Raw genomic sequence first — 14,417 nt, forward strand, 5'->3', positions numbered from 1 at the left:
CCCGGGTTTCTGCTTTCGAAGCTGAACGGCTGCCCGTGGTACTGCCCTGGGCAACAGCAGGAGCAAAGCCCTTTCCTTTTCCTCCTCTTGCATCTCTTGTGGGCAAACAACCAGTTTGGGCTGCTATTTATTTATATTCATTTATGTCCTCACCCTCCAGCCAAAAATTTTGACTGAAATATTTTAATTTCTAGCGGGGAACTCATGCGTTCCGAAACCCATGATTTCTCTTTATCCCCCTTTGCAAGTCTGCAGAAAAAAAAATGCCTTCTTTGTGTTTTTTTTTTCCAATATTTTCCATTTTCCGAGAGGAATCGTGACTGCTGTCTATCTGTAACACTCCTGCACTCCTCACAGCTCCCGAGCTCTCGGCTGCCCTCGGGATCTGTCTCTGCCATCCCTCTGGAAACCCGGGCTGGTACCCGCAACCAAACCCTTGGCGTCAGCCGCAGCCGCGTGCTGGCGGTGCTCCGGCGCAGCAGCCTGGAGGGTGCCAGACCCGGGGTGGAGCGGTGCTCCCGGAAAACGCCAAATTTTGGCATTTCCCGCAGTGACTGGGCATCCCCATCGCTCTCCTGAGCATCGCCACCGCAGTTTGTTGGGATGCTCGAGGTGAGCAAAATCGGCACCCCCAAAATCCAGGCCTGGCTGAAATCCTCGCCTCTCTGGCACGTGGCTTTGGGTGTAGCTGCAGGGAAGGGCTCAGCCTGTCTGGGACCCCCTCAGGGGACTCCCCCTCCCCGCCTCAATCCTCCCTGGATTGGGTTAAAAAAATGCCCTTTTAAACCAGAATAATCTTCCCTGCTATTCCTGGAGGATGCGTCCTGGGATGGGCTCTGGATGAGTCCTCCTCTCCCTGCTAGTGGGAACCATCACCCAGCAGGTCGTCGGTGCGGGCAGACCACGCCGCACACCCGGCTTGGTTTTGGTGCCCCGGCCGGTTACCGGGGAGCGGGGAGGACAGGATTTGTGCGCCTGTGTCTAGAATGTGTGTCTTGTGAGTGAGCAGCAACAGCTGAGAACCAGCTGTCCCGCTGTATTTCGGCCGCCTGACGAGCCGGGGCCGGATCCTCACCCACCCGCCTCGCTGGCTCGTGGTTTGGGAACACGGGGTGAGGATCCGGCCCCGTCCCTCGTCGGGTTTTTGCCTACGGATGCGTGTGGGTGCAAACTGCTGCTGAGCGGGGGGAGCGGGGCCGTATCTCATCCCGGCAGATGGCAAAGCCTTTGTGGCACGACAGGCATCCCCCAGTCCCAGCAGCCGCGAGTCACGCTGGGGTCAAGGGACCCTGAACTGGTTTGTGTCCCCTCCCAGCCCTGCAGCAGCTCCGGGTGCCCCGGGGTGCTGTGCCCGGGGTCCCCTGAGCGCCGGTGTCGGTGGCAGATGTGGCTGCTGATGCAACGTTATTCGGGTGCCGGCTTGGAGCCGCCGTGTTTTCAAGGCAGTGCAGGGCAAGAGGAAGTTAAAGCTGTTTTTTTCTGGGTGGCATCTCATCCCGGTTCCTCCTGCTCACTTAGAGCGGGTTCGGTTTGGGTTTGGTGGTGGCTGGACCCCGGTCTGTGCCTCTCGATGGGCTTCGGTGGCTCCTTCTCCCACAGCACTTGGGTGGGAGGTCTCGGGGACAAGGGCTTTTTCTGCTCGGTTCCTTGTGCCAGGGGCCTTGGTCTCTGATTGTTAATTGTGGTGCTGTTATAGTCCCAAGTAATTAATGCTGTTTGTGGACCTGTGTTTGCTTTATTAAAAAAGAAAAATAGCAGCGTCTGGTGGTAAGCTTCCAGCTGTTAGATGGCAGCATGCTCCGAGCGTGAGCCTGTGGCTATGGAGCAAAGTTGTTTTTTGGGGTGGAAATGGCGGAGATGTGTAAAGGATGGATGGGCAGGTCCACCTATGAGAAAAGCAGATGGCCAGGATGTTGATTTTTGTGGGTTTGTTTCTCAGTTGGAAGTGCCAGGGACTGGTCAGAGCTGTGATGGTTGAGTCTGAGCATTGGGATGGAGGCAGGAGCCTGGTCCTGCCCGTTCCTGGTGGCGGTGGCCAGATCTTTCCCACCCATCTCTCCAAGGGACTCTCTGCTGAGCTCTGCTCTGGTGTCACCCTCCTGGTATTCAGTATTGCCATATCAGAGGCAAATTAAGTTGATTTGCTTCTTATCCTCCTCCTTGTGATCAAGATGAACTGGTGACCACCATCCCCCGCCCAACGATGGGAAGCTTTTGGCTTCACCACCTTCACCAGCTCCTCCACACCCCAGACACATGCTGGACCCTGCAGCCCCTGGGGACCCCAGTGCTGCCTGCCTGGGAACTTAGGACATGTAAACCCTGCCCGAGAGCGTGGGACGGGGCAATGCAGGAGCAACATCTGCTTCTACATTGTCTTCACACCTTCAGATGTGATGGATGTGATGGCTGCTTTGGGCATGGATGCAGTTAGCAGTCAGTAGATGCAAATAAACCCAGCAGCCCCGTGACTTTTGGCATTGCTGCTATTACTCACCAGTGCTTGGGAGTGGAAAAAAAAAAAAAAGAAAAAAAAGAGGAAAAAAAAAAGAAGTGGTTTGGGGAGGCCGGTTTGGAAGATCTTGGTGGCTCAGGGGGTCGGGCTGAGCCTTTGGGAACGGTGCTGCCAGGGTTGTGGGCTGGGAGGGAGGATCAGGCTCAAGGACTGAGCTCCAGGATGGTGCTGGGGATCGCTGGCATCTCAGCAGCTCCGGCTCCCAGGCTGAGCCCGCGCGGTGCTTTGGGTGCTGGAGGGGCTGCAAGCTGTTCTCGGGTGCCCCTTCCTGGGTGGGGACGGGGTGTGTGGGGTCCCTGGCCATGTTGGGGATGGAATTTGTGCCCTGTTGTCCTTGGGCAAAAGGAAGGTGACTGCAGGATGCTCTGGGCTGGCTGGGGTGGGGGGATGCATCCCCTAACCCCATCCCATTGACACGGTCGGGAAGAGGAGTGTTTCCCCCAGAACACACTTTGTCAGGTCCCGTGGCTTTTCGTTGCACTTGAGGATGCTCCAAAGCAGTGGTTGGGTCTCACGGAGTTTCCCCTGAGTAAAACCCACCGCGGGGAGAGACTTGTCCCTTCAGCTACTGGGGGAATTCCCATCCCCTTGCATGGAGAGCCCCTAAATTCCCTGCAGGGAGGGTTTTGCCCTCCTCACGCTGCTGAGCCACCTCTGGGGACCCTGTTCCTGGGTCCCCGTGGTGGGAGCTGAAGGCAGCGGTTGTCCCCCTTTGGCGTGTTGTGTTTTGGGATTTGCAAGTCATCGATGTGCTTCCGATGACTGTAGGGAGGGTGCTGGGAGTGGGGACCTTGCTGGGCTGCACCCTCGGGATGGGGGGGGTGCCCAAGGAGATGGGGGGTGATGTTGGGGTCCAGGTGCTGGCGATGCAGGCAGCCTTGGCTGCCCCCACCCCAGGTTTGCATCTTGTCGTATTATTTCCCATTTCAGAGGAAAAAAACCCTCAAAGTGAAACATTGCTGCTGTTGTGTGCTGAGGCTTTTCCTGGGCTCAAGCCCTCCCACCCCCAGGGGGTAAAGCAGCTCTGTGGGGAGCAGGACTGGGTGGCCCCCAAAACAGTAGTCACATCCTCCCCCTCCATCCTCCCCCCTTTTCCTTCCTGTGGCCTCAGCACCAGCGAAAGTCCCCACTGTGGGTCTGGTTTGGGGTCAAGAGCTGCTTCTGCTCCCCACCAGCACAGGGATGACTTTGACAGCCTCCTGATTTACGAGCGCAGGATCCGACCCTGAATTCAGCTCTCTCTCCTTCTTGCCTTTTTTTTTTTTTTTTTTTTTTTTTTTTTAATGAGTCAACCTCTCATCTGTCATATTAAACCTCCTCATTACCAGGTATCTAAATTTTGCTCTGACAATAGTGACAGGGGAAGCTGCGATATCATTGCCACGGCGCGGGGCTACGGGGAGCTGGCAGGTGGTTATTTCATGCCCTGCAGGGAGCCGTGGGGGTGGGCGACGGAGCCGGATAATGGGCTCTCGCTTCCCTTCATTTAGAAAACTCTACTTAGTGCAGAGGGGAAAATTACCCCCGGTCTCCAGCTCTGGAGCTGGTGATGGATAGAGGACAGGAGGGAAGGGGAACAGCTTCACGTGGTCCGGCTGCTCCTCCCTGGGGATGGAGGGTGGATGTGGGGATGGAGGTGACGCAGGGCTGCCCCGTGCAAGCGGCTGGTCCCAGCTGGGAAAGGGGGTGCTGGAGCTTGTGGGGTCCCCAGCCTGGGTGTGCGCGTCCAGGGAAGCTGCTGAGCCATCCGGGAGACTGCAGGGTGACGGGTGATCCCTGCTGCGAGGATGCCACCGCCAAGGTCGCTGCTCAAGGTCACGGGGCTTTTCTGGTGGCTGCATCAGCCGTTGCAGGCCGCTGTTCCCAGGGGTGCTTTAAAGGTCGTTTTAGCGAAGGGCTGTCTGACCCCTCTGGTTTCACACCGTGCGGCGAATCGTCCCCACCGGTCCCTCCCCGCAGCATCTCCCTCCGGCAGAGAAGACCAGCAGCCACCGTGGGAAACCATGCGGCGTGACAGGCTGCAGGTCCCCACTTGTCCCGGTCCCGTGGGCTTTTCCTCCCACAGACCATGTCCTTGCCTTGGCATGGGGTGACAACAGTTCCCTGGTTGACTTTTGGCTAGCGCCGAGCGGGGCCGTGGGCTTACCGGTGTCCTTGCCAGTGGCTCCTGCCACTTGCCCCACGTCCCCTCCAGCCTCTGCTGCCTCCAGCCACGCTGGCAGCGTGGGGAAGGTCACTGGCTGTGCCCGGTGTCACCCGGCCTCTGCAGCACCCATCCCCAGCCTGGGATGTGCCCCCCGGGGTGCTGGATATGATGGCATCCCTGGCTAGACATGACATGGGATGAAACAGTGGGATTTGGGGTGCAGGGGACCAGGGCGCCTGGTTTGGGTGCTGCCACCGAGCCTCCAGTCCTTGTGCCAGCATCGGGGCTGTCACCCTTGTTTGATGGGTGTTGTCTGAGTCCACACTGGTGCAAACGGGTGCACGAGCTGCAGGGGAAGAGAAAGTCAACCCTGGTTTAATAATTTCCCCCAAATCCTTTTTTCATCCCCCTTCCTTGCAGAGGCGAATGCCAGTTCTCCAGCATCATTTAAGGGCTGTGCGTGGTTTGTTTTTTTTTTTTTTTTTTCTTTCTTCCCCAGACTCTGCCGGTCTTGGCACGGCGCGTGGTTTTGTTACAGCTCAGCAGAGCTGGCTGCGCGGTTGGCATCTGCTTTTCTCCAGAGAGCGCCTGAATCTGGGTCAGGAATATATGTGTCTTTTTCAAATTCCTCGGGGGCCTGACTGAATCCAGCCTCGCTTCTGCTCTCCTGAGCCTCCCGAGGTTTGTACCTGCAGCTGCTGGGATGGATCCTGCGCAGGCAGGAGGACCCGAGCCGCTGGTTTTGCTGCTGATCCTGGGGAAATCGGGGTGCTCCCGCAGGCGCGTCAGGTGCGTGGGAGGGATTGCAGCTCGCCGCTGGATTTGCACCTGCGGGGTGAGCAGGATTCGGCCCTGGGAGAGGGTTTGACCCACCAGGGCCCTGCAGCTGCATTTCCGAGCGGGAGGTTTTGCTCCGGAGCCGTGTTTCGGCCGCCTTCCTCTCCCCTCCCCCTGCCTGCATCTGGAGGCTCGACACAGGAACCCAGATAGCATCATCCTGAAACCAGAATAGAAGCTTTGGAGGAGACTTTAGCATGTTTGTGTGGTTTTGATCTCGGTTTGTAGATAAGGAGGTGCTAAACAATGCTAAGCTGGCGAGTTGGAGTCCTTCAGGGGTGCGTGCAGTGGGGCTGGGGAAGCGCAGGCATCTGCCCGCGGTGATGCTGAGGATGTCACCGCGCGGGTACCTGTCCCCTTTCCTGCATCCCAGTGGGGTGCTGGGGGTGCTCCTGCCCCCCATCCCGCAGCAAAGCCTGCTCGGCCCATCAGCGATTGCTCGCTGGCGAGGCGACGGCAAGCACCACGCCGGCGGCTTTGCAGGATAGGAAGAGCAACGTTAACATGAATACGCTGGATTTTAGGGAAGAAGGGTTTTTCCCCCCTCAGTGGAGGAGAAGGAAGCGGGTCCTGCAGATCTAGAAACTACCAAGAAGGAAACTAGAAGCCCTTGGTGTCAGCGTGGAGGATATGTTAAAAAAAACAGCAATTAAGTCACAAAAGGCAGGCCCGGCTGACAGAAAGGAAACAGGAAGGCAAGAACTGCAGTTAAACAGTTGGGTTCAAGAGGTGACTTGAGCTAAATCCATATCCTTAAGGGATGGAAGTCCAGCTCTGTCCGCGGGCGGGAAGCGGCTTTGTCGGTTTGTGCCGGCGCGAGACCCGGGAGCCTCAGGCTGAGGCTCGGAGCCCTCGGCTGTGCTTTGCTGTTTTAGTTGCAATTGCTTTTAAGGCTCTTTTGCAGCGGGTGGCGGGTCCGAGCTTCGCGCGGGCGCTGCCGGACCTCTCCTCCTCGCGGCAGCGCAGCCACGTCGCGCCTCCGCCCAACCGCTTTTCTTGGTAAAAGCTGCACGTTTGCAAGGCGGGGAGCGTTGCAGCAGAGCGTGGGGCTGCTCTCAGCCCCTCCGAAGCATCACTGCCACCTCCAGAGCATCACTGCTCCCTCCCTCCACCCGGCCCGTTTCCCCGCCGAGCCCCTAGCCCAGGACGGGGCGGCGAAAGGCTCGGCACGACGCGTGTAAACCACTTCCCATGGCAGGCTGAGCTCGCAGCCCGGTTTGCAGCGCAGCAGCATTTCCCCGGCGTGGGATCCCCGCCGCCGTGAGCAGAGAGACGGGACCAATCCTGCTCCTTGTAACCCCCCGTGCCCACCGGTTGGGTGCTGAAGCTCTCTTGCAATGGCTCGCCTCGCCCGGAGATGCTCCGAGATAGGAGAAGGTGTCCGTGCTGCGTGTTGTTGTGGTCGATTCTGTATGCGGACAAACCCTGAGCCCACCCCCCCCCCCCCCCCCCAAAATGTTGAGTTTGCTGGGCTGAGTTTGGTGAATTCGGTCCCGTCGGGCCGCCCTGTTCCCTGGGGGAGGATCCCTCGTCCCGCTGCGGTCAGACCTTTTGCTCTCAGCCGGCCCCTGGGCTTGATGGAGCCAAGGAAGGATAAACCCATCTTTGGGGGAGAATTCCTGCAAATCCTGGGAAAAGGATGGGTTTGTCCTGCAGAGCGGGCGCTCGGTGCCTGGGCAGAGCGGGCTGCCGGGTTGGGCTGTGCTCCTCCGTAGCTGTCATCTGCTTTTCCCCCTTCAATTTGGGACTTTTTTTGCCATTATCAGAAATCCTCCCGTTCATCTCCTCCATAAGAAGAGCTGTGTTGGTCCTTTCAGCATCTTCACAGGAGGGAGGTTTTCTTCTTTTCCCTTTTCCTTCCTTTTTTTTCCCCCAGCCTCCCACTGTCCTTTGAAGCTGCTTTTGCAGGTTTCCGTGCGGCCAAGGACGTTCCCAATACGCTGGTCCCAGTTTAGGGGATGGAGATGGGGAGAATGTCCCTCGAACTGGTGCCACGATGAACCCATCCAAATTTTGCTGTGACTTAGAACACTGGCTGCAGAAAAACCGGGTATTTCTGCACGGGCATGAGCGGATTGGGGAGCGCAGTGCCGCACGTGAGCGCAGGGGCAGCACACTGGGAAAATCAAGGCCACGCAGAGCTCAAAAGGAAAATACATTTTTGGAAAGGATGCATTTATTTGCCTTTATTTATCTTCCTAAAGCTTTTGGATTCATCTTTTTGATCTTTCCTTTGCAGCTGCACAGGCAACGTTTGGTTTATTTAAGCTGACATCGTGCTGAGAGCACAAGGCTTTACAAGGTGGGGTTTTAAGGAAGGACAGCTTAATATCATCGCCTTCGAGAGGAGTGGCCGTGTCATGGCTAACTTTAGTAAGGAGGCAACTAAAAAGGGATGCAATAAAAGTATATTAAAAATAGCAAACGGCTGTAGAAAGTGGATGTGAGACTCTAAGTGCCCCTACTCACGCAGAGAGAAATATGGGGCTATTTAGTAGAAATGGAAAAGTGACAAATTATGGAGCGGTGCAAAGAACCCTGCTGCTTGTGCCATGCCGAGGTGAAACCATTTAGAAATAGGTAAAATAGATCAGAAATATGTATAGTTGGTAAAAAATCCAGAAATATCTTGGAAGAGATATCGGCTCTCCTGCCTCCCCAGCTCTTGGAGCTGTGGATTCAGCACCCCCAAATTCCTTGTTTTGTAAAAACATCTCCCAGCTGAGATTCCTCTTTGCTTTTTCTTTCTTCCCCCATTTGCAAAATGCTAACTCTGCTCCCTCACCCGTCTCTCCAATTTAAAGCAATTTACTTGGAGCCGGGTATGAATTACTCAGCACAGAGTTAACCAGCACCTGCTTGTAGTTAATTGGCATGTGTGTTAATTGCTGTGATAGTCATACTTGTGCGAGCGCGCGAGGGGGGTGTAGGGCAGGAGGGAGGGATGTGGGCGCTAATGGGCTGCCTCCATCCCAGCGCTCCCCCCCTGCATCCCCGGGGCGATGCCGAATTTCCCCTTCCCTGATCCTTCCCGAGGTTTCCGGGTGCTGAAGAGGGATGGGGTGACTTTTTGCCGGCGCCGTTCGCTGGGTGCGGAGCCTGTGATTTGCTTTCCAGCAGGTTTGTCGGTCCCCTTGGGTGCCCTCGGGGTCCCTGCGGTTCCTCCTCGCCGAGGTGTAGTAGCCGAGATGCTCAGGTGGTTGCGTGGAGATGGTCACCATGGAGACGGGTACCACTGGGGATGGCAGCGGCGATGGGGGGGGGTGGCTGCGGGTGCCCGGGGTGACCCCGAGCCTGGCTACACCCCGTGATGTTTGAGTTGTCCCAAGCCTGGTTTAGGACGGCGTCGGGTCACATTTTGGGGTAAGCCAGTCTGCCTTACCGGGCTGCGGAGATTCTCTAGTGTCTTGGAAGGGCTGGGCTTAACCCATCCGCCGGTGTTTGTGCGCCTCGATGGGGTGTTGCGGCTTGGGGGTGTTGGTGCCTCATCCCAGCCGGGATGGGAAGGTCCCGTGGGCTCAGACGCCACGCGGGGTGGGGGTCTTCTCATCCTGCGTGCACCACGGGACGGCGTGAGCCTCGTTTCCTTGGAAAACCAGGCTAAGGAGAAAAAAAGCTGCTCTGTCAGAAGGAAGAAAAGATGATTTAATGACTGGGGATTTTATTGAACACTCAAGACCCCGAATGTTAAAAGTTATTTAGGAGTTTAACTCCTTTTAAGAGTCATGTGCTCTGGGTACTTGTCCATATATATGTTTAGGGGGCTTATATTCCACCTGATCATGGAGAAGGGTCATGGGGGATCTCGGTGCTCCAGGGTGGGCAATTAGGGAACCAGAGCAATTTGCTGGTGAAGGAAAGGGAGCTCTGGAGGCGCTCGGCTGGGTGCACGGGGTGGGGTGGGTGCTTGTGGGCTGGGTCCGAGCTGTGCCGGTGCGGTGGGCAGGAGGGAGGGAGTCTCTCCAGGTTTCTTGCACTTGCAGATGCCGCTCAGAAACTCGAGCCTGTGGTTGGACTTTCTGAAACAGCCACCTGGGCAGGAAACGTGAATATACCTGGGTTTAAAAATAGGTTGGGGGAAAAAAAAAAACCCTAACCTAAAAACAAATAAACCCACCCCAAAACCCCAACTCCAACACCGCGAACATGAAGATAAAAGGGAGGAGTTTCAAATCCCCTCTGGTGGATGAGTTCAGATGGCAGCAAACAGTGCCGTGTGTTTCTCCATCCCTCCTTTTCTTCCCATCCAAGGACTGCACTCGTGGTGGAGTGTTTTCCTTCCTGTGCAGGGGAAAAGGGATCAAGAACCTCACGCGGCCAGCTCCTTTTACCCCCACGATGACAAGAAAAAAAATGTGTTGTTAAATTGCCTTTTTCCTGTGGGGGACTTCATCCAGCGGCGCGAGCAAACCCCGAGGGTGGAACGATGGTCCCGCCGAGGACCCAGGAGTCGGGATTTGAGGAGGAACGTGGTCCGGTGGTTGAAAAAGGCGATTTGTAGCAAAACACTGGGGTTTTATTTGTGGCACAGGGAGGGGAATGTGGTTTGAATGCTGCCGCTCCCATGCAAGAAGCACTGGCTTGTGCGAAGCTCGGGGCAGGGATGAGCAGCGCCGGGATTTTCTCCTCGTCCCGACAAACATCCCATCTCTTTTTCGAACGCCGCAGAGCTTTTGGCCGCAATAGCATCCTGTGAAGAAGTCCCACAACTGAATTGTGTTAAAATATATTTCCTTTCACTTGGTTTAAATTTACTGCCTGTTGTTCTCCAGTGTTTATTGTTGCTTCTGGATAGTTCCTCTCTGGTTTGGACAGTAAATCCGCTGCCTTTTCAGAGGGTTTCTCTATCCAAGAGCTGCAGCACAAGGAAAGAATTAGCATCTTGCCCTGGGTCTGGATGTGGAGCTGTTGCTACTTCATGTTGCTGCTGGAGGTTTTGAAGATGGTGAAGGTGAATATTTTTCAGCCAGTTTAAAGAAATGGCAAGTCCGAAGGGAAAAGCTGCAAAGCAAACTTGGTGCAAAGTTCCTTCTCCACCAATTTTTCCACACACGTGCAAAATCCTCACCTTGGCCTCAGGCCTCAGGACTGTGGACTCTCTCCCACGTGGGCTCCCAGTTGTGGATGAAACAAAAATCCTCATTTTCCTTTTGGCTCTTCCTGAATCACCGGCCTTCGAGGGATGCTCTTGTGGCAGCCCGCTGCCTGCATCCCCTGCTCACCGGTGCCAGTCCGAGCAGCGGTGCTCCAGGACCAGTGATGCTCTGAAACTGGTTATGTAATGGAACCAGTGATGCTCTGAAACTGGTCATGTACTGGGACTGGTGATGCTCTGGGACCAGCGATGCTCTGGGACTGGTCATGTACTGGGATCGGTGATGCTCCGGAACCGGTGATGCTCTGAAACTGGTCATATACAGGGACTGGTGATGCTCTGAAACTGGTCAGGTACAGGGACTGGTGATGGTCTTGGACCGGTGTTTTCAGGGTTGCCCAGAGAGGGATGGGGAGCAGCAGCCTAAGTGCATCCCCCCAACACCAGCTCGGCATCCCCAGTGGCGCCGGTGCTGCTTGTAGCTGGACGGTCCTTCCCATTTGCTGCTGGGAGGGGAAACACACACTGGTTTTGAGGAATAATGATTCAAGCAGCAAATGCCATCCCTGTATGGTTCATCCTTACAAAAAGTCTTCCTGGTGAGATTTACAAGAGAAAAAAGAGGATTTTTGCTGCTCTTCATCTCTCCGGTCTCTGTTGCGGGCTCCCCGTTGCTTGTGGATGTCAAGGAGGGGAAAAGTCTCCCCATTTCCCTCTGGGCTGCTCAAACCAGCACTGAAACAACAAAACGTGATGCGCGATGAATAATTTTAACCCCCCAAAAAAACAGAGAAAAAGATTAAGTGACTCACACGACTCAATGAACCCCGAAAAACAAGTGTGGGAGTGAGACTGTCAGGGTTTGTTTGTTGTCGGAGCATCGTCAGATGAGGAGGCAAAGGATGGGGCCAAGGTTCCTGGGGGGCTTCGGTAGGGTCCGGGGGGCTCCGGGCTTTGGGGTGGGAGGGCAGCAGGAGGAGCTTGGTCAGGGCTGGTTGTGGGTGAATTTGGGATGATGGGAGGGGAGAAAAAGTGCTTTTTTTTTTTCCCCCCCCCCCCATACTTTTTGTAACAAGAGCAAGGGCTGGGGGCTGCCAAGTTGAGGCAGATAGGAAGCTATTTTGGAAGTGGCTTTTCCCTCTGGCCGGGTCTTGGCACGGGGCACCCTCACCTGAAATATGATGTTATCACTGCTCTTGTCCAGTCACTCGGAGAGAGACCCGGGAGAAAAATACCTGCGGAGAAAGGAACTGGCTGGGTTCCCCCTTCATCCCCTTCGCTGCAATGCAGTGCACGCTGAAAAACTGGGGTGAAATGGGGCTGGGGGGGGGGCTGTGCTGGTAGGTCCCCCAGTATATCCAGGTACAGCCCCCAGCGTCGGGAATGTGGGTGCCCGGGGGGGGTGCTGAGCCTCGGCCCCGTTATCCGGCGCGGGGTCAACGGAGCGAGGCTGCCAGAGGAGCCGTGCGGGTCCCCCGGGAGCTCTCCCAGCTTTGGGGAGAGACGTGTAGAGCAACAGGTACCCCCGAATCGATCCACACACCCCCCCCCAGATCGATGGGAACAACCAGCACCCGGTTGGTGTTGAGCCCAGCCAAACCCTGGGCTGCCTCGGCTTCCTTCGGAGTCCTTCCCCTCGCCCGTAAGAATTAGGTTTCTGTGCCTGATTATAGGGTTTTTTTAAGTAATCAAATAAAGACATTTTAAAATTCCAAATTGAAGATTAATGCAGAAATTGGAGACGGATTTAAATTGCCCAAGCTAATCACCAGCCACTCGACTGCTTATGACTTTATTAAGAATAAAAAAAAAAAAAAAAAAAAAAAAAAGTCTGGAGTGTCACGGAGGAATAATGATTCACAGGCTCGTTGCTGCCGTCTCCTCCTCCTCGACAAGCATCGCCATGCCCGGCCCACATGTGTCCTGCGGCGCGGGCGTTTTTGGGCTCCATCCTTGGAGTTTTTCAAGACCAGGTTGGATAAATCCCTCTGCAACCCTCCTGGCCCCAGAGGGGAGCGGGAGGATGGAGCAGAGACCTCCCCTGGGCTGGGGGGTAGGAGCCGGGCCAGCGGTGGGGAGGGTGCCGGGTCCTGGATGCAGTTTGGGGACAAATGGTCTCATTTCTGTCTGTCTTCTTGAACAGGTTTCTGAGCAGCCGCTGACAACTCAGCCGACCCTGGATCCGGCCACGCAGGAGGATACCATGAACTGAGCAAGGAGCGACGAAAAATCTTTTTTTTTTTTTTTTTTTTTGTTTTGTTTTGTTTTGGCTTTTTCGGTTTGTTTTTCATCCGAAAAAAAAAAAAAAAAAAAAGCCCCCCACGCTCTTTAATGAAAGCGTTTTAAAACGGGGTTACTTTTCCCCTCCCCTGAACCGAAGTCGTCCCGGGTGCGGTGAGGATTTCCGGACAAGATGGGGAGAAAAAAGATCCAGATCCAGCGGATCACGGACGAGCGCAATCGGCAGGTCGGTGCTTTCCCTTCACCTCCCCGCTCCCTCCTCACCCGCTTTCCTCCCATCGGGTATTTTAAGGGTTCAAAACAACCCATTTCCATCCCATTTTGGGCCGACCGGTGCTTTTCTCTCCCAAGCCATAAAATAAGCAGATGGGTGAAACTTGGCACCGGGACCGGATTCAGGCGGATACCCAGAATCAGGCAAACGGCCCCATTTTGCCGTGGCGGGGGCTCCCACCCAGGCGGTGCTCCTCGTCTTGGAGCTCCTCGCACCATTTCCATCTAAGCGCTTTTCCAGAAGAAAGTATCTTCTCCAGTTAGCTTCCTTTTTTTTTCTTTTTTTTTTTTTTTTTTTTTTTATTTTGGTCTTGCAGAAAATATATTTCAGTTGACATTTTCCGTGAGGTTTTTCCAATAAAAAACAGCCACAACAAGTATCCATTTTTCTGAACGCAAACAACCCAAATTATTCTTTTTTTTTTTTTTTTTTTCTTTCAATTGAAAACTTATATGGGTCCAGGCTTTTTTTCCCTTGTGCTCTGTTGAAGCCAAGCCTTAGGCATGCATGCATGTGCCTGTGTGTAGAAATACATGCATGTATCTTAGAAGAGGAAGAAAAAAAACCCAACAGATTTTTTTTTTCCCTAACTTATGTGTTCCTTGAACTGGACTGGCTGAGTGGCAGCTCTTTGCCAGACCAGGTTTGCTCTGCGATGACTCCATCGATGTATTTGCCCGTAACCACAAGACTTTCAGGCGGGTTCTTTTGCTCCGTGGCTTCCTGCGGCCCTTGAGTTTGGCTCAGCAGATCCTCTGCCTTTAGCCCAGCCACCAGCGTGGCCTGCCACTCTTCTTTTCTACTGCTTTTATTCCAGAAAAAAAGTATGTGTATATATATTCCTGATGCTTAAAAAGTGACAGATACACAGAATTGGATGAACTGGTTTATTGCTCCACAGCAAAACAATAGAAAATTGCAGGTTTTCTTCATTACAGCTTTATTTGGTGGCTGGGGGATGGGATGGGCATAAAATGTTTTTTGATAATGTCCCAGTTGCTCATGGCACTGTTTATTTCCATAATTAGCAGTAAATGGGGCGTTTGGGGTTATTAAGGAAGCTGGAGTGTGTTTTATGGGGCAGTGCTGCTGCGCGTTGCGTAGGGGAGAGAGGGATTCGCAGCTATTGGAGCCCCATTAGAAGTTCAAATGAACGGAAAATATTTGGTAATGCTGGAGGTTGATGGCACAGCCCAGTCCTGCTGCATAAGCCTTCGGGAAAGGAAAGAGGCATTTCCCTGCCAAAGGCAGAAGCCAAGGCGGTGGGAGGCGTTTTTGGGGGGCGTTGAGCTGCTCCTTGGTGCAGGGT

At 54.7% G+C, this 14,417-nt stretch overlaps 1 protein-coding gene across 4 annotated transcripts in view; it reads left to right on the forward strand.

Annotated features, from left to right (window-relative positions):
- MEF2D (myocyte enhancer factor 2D) overlaps positions 1 to 14,417 on the forward strand; it is a 76,165-nt gene that overhangs the window by 31,004 nt on the left and 30,744 nt on the right. For all 4 annotated transcript variants that reach the window (XM_042785003.1, XM_042785004.1, XM_042785005.1 and 1 more), the window contains exon 3: positions 12,737 to 13,060. In XM_042785003.1, the coding sequence (XP_042640937.1) occupies positions 13,007 to 13,060 (54 nt within the window). In that variant the 5' untranslated portion in view covers positions 12,737 to 13,006. The remainder of the gene's footprint in view (positions 1 to 12,736; positions 13,061 to 14,417) is intronic.

Source organism: Tyto alba, unplaced genomic scaffold (assembly GCF_018691265.1).
Source record: "Tyto alba isolate M040663 unplaced genomic scaffold, T.alba_DEE_v4.0 Super-Scaffold_8, whole genome shotgun sequence".
Classification (NCBI taxonomy): Eukaryota; Metazoa; Chordata; class Aves; order Strigiformes; family Tytonidae; genus Tyto; species Tyto alba.